Genomic DNA, 10,341 nt, shown 5'->3' with positions numbered 1-10,341 from the left:
CCATCGATGTCCTCCAAGGAGAAAGCCATTGGATATACCAGTGGTTGAAAACAGATTTCTTGTCCTCAGGCTGTGCTTTACTGGCTTCCCAGTAGCCCAGAGTGGAAAATAGTTCATGGATCAAACCATGAACTAACCTTGGTTTGATCCAGCAAAGCTTCTTCTCACATTGTTACTTTTAGCACAGTTTGATGGTTTCCATGGGAGGCGTTCAGCTAGCTGGGTCCATGATGGGCTATAATGTGTTGGCTACTTTTGGTCAAGAGACAACTTCACCATCCATAGCACATCACTGTGTACCTTCACAAACTAGCCATAACAGGAATTCTTCTAAGACTTCCTGATTTTTAAGTTCTGACAGAGAACATACTGTTAGCCCTACCACACACACATACTTCATCCTCTAACATCTACTCTTTAGAAAGGTGCATATCCAGGGGAAAAAAACTTAAGCAAGGTTCGATTATTAACAGCCAAAGATACACCACAACACTTGGATTGATGTAGGAAAGCCAGAAGCCAAAACTTCCAAGTTTCTCTTGAATCAAATGGATTGGTCAAAGGGGTATTGGTCAAAGCCCTCTCAACCCATGGAAATCCATCCAGATGTGAAACATTTTCAACATTTCTGCTCCCCTAGCCACTCACAAAGCTATCAGGTCTTCTGCTTGGTTCACGTAGGCCACTGCATGTTGGAAATGCCCAGCAAACAACCAAAACAAAACCAGCCACTGCTTTCTCAGGAACTGAACGACATGGCATCTATTCTCCGCTGGAATGTGTTACACTCATGGGATCGCACGCATGCAGTATAACAAAAAGCACTTGGATACATCAGACTTCATTTAACACTATCATATAAATAAGCTTATTCCTTCTACTAGGCATAGAAAATGCCTTTTTTGCAGTCCATAATTACACATACATTGGAAAAAATAGGGAATTGATAACACAAGCAGCAAAATAGCGTTGGACTAGAACAACTCAGTGGTAAGTAGCCATCGCTAACCAACATCCACCTCCCCAATTTTCTATACAGAAAATTCAACATATTTTATATATATATATATATATATATATATATATATATATATATATATATATAGTTTGAACTTTCGAAATTTAAAGAATAAACAGAAGCAGTGAGTCATTATACAGATTAACACACTTTAAAAACATCTTCTTGCCCTCTGAAGGTCGACAGAAGGAAAATACGCTAAAATAAATGCAAAACGGTTTTGCTTCTGAAAGGGCAAAACGAATAAAGCACCCAGTTTGGTTTGGTCAGGGTGGGGGGGTGGATGAGACGAGAGTTAAGTAATAATATGTATCCCATCCACAGGACCAGATTGTGCACTGTCTTTGCGTCAGATGTTTAACATCTGTGTGTACACCACACTTCCTTCTACAAAAAGAGCAGCCCATCTTGATCAACACGCGAGTTTGCTTGGAGGAGAAATAACGCAGCCTTTAGAGAAATGGTTCAAAAATGTTGCAACAACGAGAAATACAAGCTAAACCCAAATGTATTTAAAAAATAATCAGTCTGCAGTCAGAATGTCCCGTTCGGCTCCACAAGCATTGATGGAATCTAGCTTTGCTTTCGCAATGCCTGTAAAATGGCCAGGACTGTAGCCAGGGGAAGCCCATGGGGAGAGCCATCACAGTCCTGCCTCTACACAAAACGCTTTTATGAAACACATGCACCCAGCGACATTCCACTCTTTCAACATCTTTCTTCTAAAGAAGCCAATAAAGCACCCTTGAGTAACGGGCCCCAGGCATGGCTTCCATTGGCTGCTCTGGCCAGCAAGTAATCCTGAACTCCATGACCGAGTACGGAAGCACCAGCGACTTGACTCTGCCTACAAACCAACTTCCACTAGAGCTGAAGACAGACTGAAAGCTCCTGAGCTACTCCACCTCCAACAAGCCTTGCAAGAGTCCAGCCATCCCAGACTCCTTTCACCAGTAAGCCAAAGGTAGAACACAGCAATTCGATTACTTCTCCCTTGGGAGGTGCTTCAGGACAAGGCTTTCCTTGTGCCATCGTCATACCTCCTGGGTGGAATGCTATGGGATGTTGCCTTGCATCCGTAGCCTGAGCCTCTCAGAGATAGACTGCTCATTAAATGCATCCTGGTTCGTGCATGCAAGCCAAAACGGGCTTCTGTTTCTGCACTTGCTGACGAAGAGACAATGCTTGTTGCCATTTGCGGGGGAAAGAATGGTTCATATGCTGAACGAGAGAGTGCTTGGGCCCAATGGGAACCAATGGGAAAGTATTGTCTACCCATCGACAATGGGGCCACCAGTGGGTTGGACAGTGAGGCATGCGGCCACCATTTTGAACAGGCAACCCCCAGCCAGGGAGGGTATTTTGCCATGCAAACCTAGCAAGTGTAGGTTATATGTGAGGCTTCAACAACCTTCACATAGCCCATGGTTTGTTTTAGGGTCACTTACACAACCTCTTGCTGGGCTTGCACGTCCCAACACCAACCAAGCAGGAAATGCATATGCAACCCGGTACTTCTAGGCTGAATGACCCACAGTGAGCTGCCATGTGCTGTTGGATCTTGGCTAGTAAGCAGCCGTTTCCCGGAAAGACTGTGCTCAGAGTTAGAAAGAAGGCCCATTTTGGAAATGGGCTATGAAGAAGGGAGACACAGAGGTGAGCCAAAGACTCTCCACACCCAAAGGGTACAAACCACAAGACCTACTGGTGTAGAAACCACTCCCTCTTACACACATTATTCTTGTTTCTGTGATGGTCCAACTGCTCCTTCTTCAGTGGCTGGATTTGGCTTGAAATTCTCCAGCAGGTGGTCCCAACAGGAAAACCTTGGTTGACCACTCTTTGGGCATGCTTGTTCCAGGTTTGCATCCTAAAGCCAAAGGTATGAATAATGTTGTAGACCAGGTGTGGGTAATTTATTGTCCTCCAGATGTATTGGTCTTCTAATCCCATCAGCCCTGGCCAGGAGAAGTCAACGCTGATGGCTAACGGGATGTGGAGGACCACAAGTTACCCACGCCATTCAAGACCTTGGTTTATCTTTGTTTAAGGAACTGGAAGGAATGACAGGAACATGGCATCGAGGGAAAGTGTGAGAGGCAGGAACTGAAAGCAACACTAAGCTGGAAGTTCTTCTAAGAAAGGAAGCAGGCAGAAGTGATAGGTGTGGTAGGACCCAAAATCAAGAGGCCCCCCCAGGGTAGGAAAGGACTGTGTACAGGTGTTTTATAGCCTTCCTACAGAGTCACTGTTTTAAGATTAAAACGTTAATACTCAAAAACCACAGATTTCTATAAAACACAAGAAAATGTACCTGAGAGTGTGCGTATTTATATATTTATATATATTTATATTTTAATATATATTTGTCAACACTTAAAAATGAAAAGCATATACTTCCCAGTGCTCTCTCACAAAGAAAGTGTGTGTTTGTGTGTGTGCCTGTGTGACACATGTGCACACGCACACACGCACACAATTTGGGAAACTAAATGGGAATGAAAGAAAAAGCTGGGTAGCAAAGGCAACTTAGGGCTCTGCTGAGTTGCAATGAGGGAAAATGATACTTTGCTGTCGTACGTGCTTTTCTTGCTGTGGTGGAAGGTGGCACCCTCAGCTGGACTCCATAAAGACACTGACCTTGTTGGCCCTGATCTTCAGACCACCCTGTGAGAGGTTGGTGGACAATAAGACCCTGGAGAGGTCCACACAAGGGGAGCTGACGCCAGCTCCAACCCACCTGATGACATCCAACTGGGAGGCCGCACGGAATGGCTGGCTGTGCTGTTTGGAATGCTGGGAACCAGCGAGTGGCCAAGGATGCTAACAGGCCCTTAATGTTGGGCATGGGGGTGGTGAACAGGGTGGAGGGGCCGTGCTCCCTCACCCCTAACTCTGAGGTTCCTCTTCTGTTGCCAGGATTCCATGGGACTTGCATGGAGTTCCTAACCTGATGGCGTTCCTTAAGGTGGTTTTCCAACAGCCAATAAGGAAAAGCAACATATCTGTTTAAAATATTACCCAATACATAGAGGGCAGACCATGAGAGAGAGAGAGGGAGGGAGGGAAGGAGGGAGGGAGGGAGGAAGGAAAAGCAATTGAAAACTGCAGTTCTGTTGACAAATACAGTGAATTATTTCCCCATCATTAATATTAAGCCAGAGTTTGCAAGGAGGTGAAAAGGACAGCATAAATAGGCTACTTGAATGAAACAGAGTAAAAACACCTCCCCCCGCCCGCCGCTCCCTGCTCCCCCATTAGCACAATACAATCAATAAGAAGTTCTGAATTTTGTAGAGGTAGCAGCTGTTTGTATTCCCGGAGTCCAGAACCTGGAAACATTGCTCCCCTGATGGCGGGCTCAATACCAGCGGGTGGGACAAGCCGGATCGCTGCATCTCTTCTCGGACCACAGGGGAAGGGGTGTGTGTTAGAAGCGCACTGAGAGGGGTCTTCTCACAAAACGCCACCACCCCACGTTGCATCAGTGCATGGAGGGGTTCCATGGCCCGTGTGGACGAGTCCCTCCCAGCACCGAAACGGTGCTCCACCCTCCGTCAGATGTTTGCAAAAAGGAGTTTTCTGGGTGTGCAAACGGATGCACAGCGAGCGTCTCCCCTCAGGGAAGCAGCCTGGCTGGACACAGTCCCTCTTCAAAGGCAGGAGCCCATCCTGGAGGCCCACGATTCCTTCACATGGACATCCAACATGGCGGCAGCACCGAGTCTTGGTGGTGGAGCACGCGGTCCCACGAGCGTCTCCTCCTCATGTTCACTGAATGCAAAGAGGAGTTTGTGTGAAGACCCCTTGGGATAGCTGTGGCAGTTCACTCTTGCACGCATGTGTGTGAGAGAGAGTGAGAGAGAGAGAGAGTTTGTACAAGCCAAACTTTAAAAAATAATAATAAAATCCACAAGATATTAAAGTAAGTTATACAGTTCCACATAATATAAATAGTGTTAGGTTGTTATTATTAATAGCATCATCATCATCATTAATTTTAGTGTTTTCATATAACTCCTAAGACAGGTGCTAGCAGAACATTATGTTAATAAGAACAATGCCTTTCATTCCCAGTGGCAGCAAAGGGCCTCCTTCATATAGGATGGTTTTCTCCCTGAAGTCGGTGGGTCCATTTCATGTCTGGTAGAAGTGGTGATAATGGTGGTGGTGCTCGTGATGGTGGTGGTGCTCGTGTCTCTGAATCATCTGCCCCACTTGGCCTTCGTACAAGATGACTGCGGGCAGATCTCTCACATGCTCCTTCTCCAGAACTGTTCCGGGAGCCTGGAAGGTTTTGCACACTTGATGAGGCTCTTTCGGCCTCTGCTTGTGCTTCTTGAAAGTCTGCTGAGACTGCATGGGCAGGTAAGGAAGGTTTTGGCCAACCCGAATGGTAGGGGAGGCCAATGGTACAGACGCCCCTGGAATGGGTTTACTCCTCATGACCCTTCCCGTGCTAGCAGAAGCTGCATTTTTACTCTGCGCCTTGGGAGACTTGATAAAGTGCTTGTTCGCGTCTTGACTCCGCAGCCGCTGTTGTATTTCCGCAAGTTTTGCATAGGAAGCTTCCATTAAGTTGATGTGGCCATGCTCAGCTGGCGGCGACCTTCGCTGGGTGGCATGGAAGATTTCTGGTTCATGGGAACGGGATCTTGTCTGGTTTGCAACTCGGACTGGTGGGTTGTGTTTCTGAGCCACTGGAGGAGACCCTAAGAAGGAACAAGTGGAGCTGGTCACCCACAACCTCTCAGCAAGTCCGTGCATGTTTGCTCAAAGTCATTCCCACTGATTTTGACGGGACTCATTCTAGGCAAGCGGGCTGAGGATGGCAAGCTTAATTATGAATGTTGGTATACAATGACAAGACATCAATGGAGCACAGATGAAGACAATCAACCATGCAAATTTATTCTTTCTATGTCCCAGAGGCAGGTGAGCTAGAAAGGAAAAACTCTGACTGCTAAAAGTTAGCAGACGTATTCAAATAATCGGGATTAGTCTGAGTTTTATTGCTAGCCACCTTGATGGCTATCTTTTTAGCAGAGAGGTGAGACATAAATAAAATAAAAAGACATGGCTGAAAACATAGGTGATAAACTGGTTAGATGAATTATTAGAATTCTTGGATCAACTTAAAATGTACCTTTAAATGAGCAACAGCATTTAAAAATACATTATTAGGATACAATTATTTAGCATACAAAGGAGGAATTATTCTCCTAAAATGTTATCTTAGGCCTCTTCTAAAAATAAGTCTGTGCATGCAAGGGTAAAACTATTGTCTGTGTGATGAAGGGGCTTGGAATTCTTTATCCAAGTGGCAACCCTTGTTAGTAAAACAAATTTCTAAACCTCAATGACGTGCATACAGGATACTTTTCTCTTCCAACAGCCACCTTCCATGAACAGAAAGTGATGGGTGCATTTGGATGGTGCTGCTGTGCCCCTTTCTTCACACGTTTGCCCTATTCAGTTACAGAATGCCTGAATCAGTATAAAACCTGGAGCTAGATCTTAATAAAATGCCACCTTCAAAGCTGTGTCCTAATCTAATCCCAGCCTATCACCATCTTCTTATAATGCAATTTTAACATGAGTCTAATTACAGCAAGCGCTTCATATTCTGCAGAATATTTTTTAAAAGTCTAAAAGCTCCATTTGAAGAAACAAGTAAAAGGGATGGGATTCAACTTATATAAAAAGCACAGGTATAACGTACCTGGCCCAAATTTTGATGTATAGTTTTCTATTCCTGCAAGATCCAAATAGTGGTTTCTCCTTTCAATATTTTCATCGACGCAATGGCGGTAGCATCCGTTTTGTTCGGGCCTGGCCTCAGCATGGTGGTTCCTGTGAGCAGGGAGCCAAACACGTTAAGATCAGAATTCCATTCCAAGAGTAAACCTTGTTTTGAAGCCCAGAACACACATTGCTTGGAACGAAACACAAGAACTCCCACAGAACCCTAGTGTGGAATTCCTTTATGGCATCGTATTCCAACCTCTTCCATCTTGGTGCTCTCTAGATGCACAGGATGGCAAACTCATGATCCCCGCCCTTGCCTATGCTTGCTGGGATGGCTGAGAGTTGCAGTATAAAACACCACCCTCTAGGCAAGGCTGCCCCATTCCATGGTACCAGTTTGGGAAAGGCTTCCTTATTCATTCATGGAGAAATTAAGTCACACGATGAAAGCACTGGGTTCAGTTCTTGGTGTCTCCAGCCAGGGCCGCCTGAACGCGTGGGCCCGATGGGCACTTGCCCGTGGGCCCCATACTAATCTGTGTATGTTAACCCTTGGAAAATGGGAAACCTTCCGAAATTAACAGTAGCTGTAGTTGTCGTAGGGGCCCCAGTACACTGCTTTGCCCGGGGCCCATGATGCTGTTCAGACAGCCCTTTCTCCAATTAAAAGGACTTCAGGGAGAGGGCCAGGACGAGTAATTTCTTGGAGACCTTGGAAGCACTTTGCAGCTGGACTGTGCTGGGCTAAACATACCAGCGCTTTGGCACAAGATGAAGGCAATTTCAAGGGCTCATCTAATCCAGCTAGTGCATATCTGAGAGCTCTAATAGGCACGCACAATCCAGGGGTGCAAAGATGACATGTTCCCTTTTCTGAGTTAGGAAATGCCCCACAATTGCCACAGGGAGCTCTAGACAGCCTTGGTATGAATCCTCCTAGGAAGAATATACACCCTGCTTAAATAGACATCACAGCATTTCTTCTGCCGAGTTAATCCCAGTCCACCACAGATCTTCCTTAATCTGAATACTTCGGAAGCCCATGTAAGCGTCTCCTGTGGTTAGTGGCTCGGATCAGAGAATCTGTCTCCCGTGAGAAGGGGCCTTCTGCCAGAGGAAAGGCTGCGATCAGAGGAGACCCCTTTGGGGACACCCCACCCAACACAGCTCCCCACACCCACCCCGTAATCCTCTGTGTAGTACAGAGACAGGCCACCTTTTTTTGCTTGGGGAAACCCTTGTCGTAGTTTTGCAGACCAGGGACGCATGGGTACCAGGGCACTTTCAGCCACACACGTCCGTTTTCAGGACTTGCTCCTTCCTTGCTATCATCCTTGGGTGAGATCCTCATCAAACTTTCTTTTGCCCTTGCTCCGCCTCCTCCTCCTCCTCCTCCTCCTCCTCCTCCTCTTTGCTTTTCTGTTCAGCCCCTTCCACTGCTTGTCTGCCCGCTACTGGCTAGCTGGCCACCTCCTTCGGCTCCTCTGCTTGCTTGCTTGCTTGCTTGCTTGCCCGCTTGCCCGCAGCGTCTTCCCTTGCCCCCTTCTTCCAGCTGCTACCAACTGCCTGAGTCCTGCTCCAGAATTAGGAAAGAGGGCGGGGAGAATGGGTTCTTGCAAGGGGTCTCGGCGGCTGCTTTTCTGCCCACTGACCCCCAGTGTTGCATGTTCAAGGGGCTGGGAAATCCCTTCTGACAGCACTGTCGATCCAGCCCAAATCTGCATCCAACCCACCATGTTTGATGACTCCATCCTCCCCGCATCTCATTGTGCCAGGCAAATGGGAGAGAGGCGGCAGGCTTAAAATCCTGGAAGGTAAAAACCACACTCCCCAACTGGGCCTGGGAGAGGTTGAATAAACCACGTCCATTGCCAGCCCCGCACATCCAACTCTCTCTTCCCAGTCCAGCACCACCGCTTTATTTATAGCCGAACTATTTCCTGAGAATGAATATCTGAAATACCAGCCCTTTCTGAGCCAAACAAGCAAAGAGGAAAGAGAAAGAATCTTTGAAGAGCGTTTCAGCCAAGAATTCCACACAATCAGATGCCCTGCTTGGAACAGAACTGTCTATGTAGTGAACAATTTCTTCAAAGAACATGAGAGACAAGAATACAGGAAGCTGCTGAACCCTTTCAGGGACATTTCTGCTACTGCTCACATGCAATAAATAAATCAGGACTTCTTTATTCCCCACTTCTCCTGTCCTGTGCAACTCATCCTCTTTCTGCACCATCATGGCACAGGAAATACCAAGAAAACTAAAGAAGGGAAGCCCTGATGGGTCATTTCCACAGACTGATTATGTTTAGCATCCTCCTCCCCATAACAGCCAATGAGAAAGACCCCGGAACATAAAAAACTCAAGGCCTTCCTCACTGTTACCCCACAAACACCCCACTGTAAATATGCAGGCTGAGTTTTAGCAACCAGAGCTAAAAACTGTTGTTCGATCTATCCACAACTGTATTTCATTGTTCTTTACATTCTTGACAAGTAGCTAATACTGCGCCCTACAGGGAAAAATTCCACAGGTTAAGCATGCATGTTATAAAAAGGGGAAAGAACTTGCATTAGAAGATAAGGTCTGTAGAGGGATACAAGCTTTCAGGTTCCCCAGGGCTCTTCATCAAGTTTTACCTGTCTTTTTAACTCCCAGTAAAAGGTGCTAAAAATTTGAAGTAACAAATATTACTTTAAAATTATGTCTAGCAGCTACATCTTTTTACTTCTTCATTTTACTACAGAGTAGTTGTAGGACCCCAACCCAGATCATAAAAGTCCCCCTACTTCTGCACTAGGGTTCCATTCCAGATTACGTGTCCTACACCTACTGTAGAGTAGAAAAAGGAGAAATAGCCACAGTGGTTTTGGTTTTGCTTTACAAATGTAAAGTTACTGTAGGATGCAATCTTACAGCCTCCCAACATTTTGAGGGGAAATAGAATTATTTGCATTGTTTTTATGTGCTGTGTCCTCCAAAAATTGTCCTGTAAGACATTTAGGAAGGCCTCAACAGTTATAAGCAGCCTATAAACCCATGTATAAATCAAATCAAATCATCCTGCCCTTGATAACCTTGCTCAGCTTTTGCAAACTCAAGACTGGGGCTTCCTTGATGGAGTCCACCCATCTCACCCATTTCAGAAGTCCACCCATCTTCTGCCTTAGACTTTCCTTAACAGGATGTCTTCTCCAGAGGGCCTTGCCTTCTCATGATGTGTCCGAAGTACGACAGTTTTGTCATTTTTGCTTCCAGGGAAAGTTCAGGGTTGAATTGATCCAGGATCCACGTGCTCATCCTTCTGCCACCCCTGGGTACTCACAAAGTCTTCTCCAGAGTGCACCAGGCAGAGGATACACGTAAGCCTTTGAGTCTGGAGGCTTGTGCACATCAAGGCCAAGGGGCGGAGGATTGTGCCCTTAACGTCTCACACAGAAAGGGCAATTCTCAAACCAATGCTTTCATCCCATCACACACCCCCCGCCCCATGTGCTGCTGCCCACACAGTGCCCCGAGGACCCGACATCAAAAAGCACAAATAAGCAGGAGGAAGACGCAGGACAGGAAGGCA

The 10,341-nt window shown here is 46.3% G+C and overlaps 1 protein-coding gene across 1 annotated transcript in view; it reads right to left on the bottom strand.

Annotated features, from left to right (window-relative positions):
* Positions 1 to 4,330: 4,330 nt before the first annotated feature.
* Positions 4,331 to 10,341, bottom strand: part of NKD1 (NKD inhibitor of WNT signaling pathway 1) — a 129,466-nt gene continuing 123,455 nt past the window's right edge. Inside the window, exons 9-10 of the mRNA XM_044427799.1 lie at positions 6,741 to 6,871; positions 4,331 to 5,730 (exon numbers count right to left, since the gene is read on the bottom strand). Coding sequence (XP_044283734.1) covers positions 5,156 to 5,730; positions 6,741 to 6,871 — 706 coding nt within the window. The 3' untranslated portion in view covers positions 4,331 to 5,155. The remainder of the gene's footprint in view (positions 5,731 to 6,740; positions 6,872 to 10,341) is intronic.

This window comes from Varanus komodoensis, unplaced genomic scaffold (assembly GCF_004798865.1).
Source record: "Varanus komodoensis strain SLA01 unplaced genomic scaffold, ASM479886v1 scaffold19, whole genome shotgun sequence".
Classification (NCBI taxonomy): Eukaryota; Metazoa; Chordata; class Lepidosauria; order Squamata; family Varanidae; genus Varanus; species Varanus komodoensis.
Note: the sequence above shows the minus strand (reverse complement) of the source record. Positions and strands in the feature narration are given on the sequence as shown.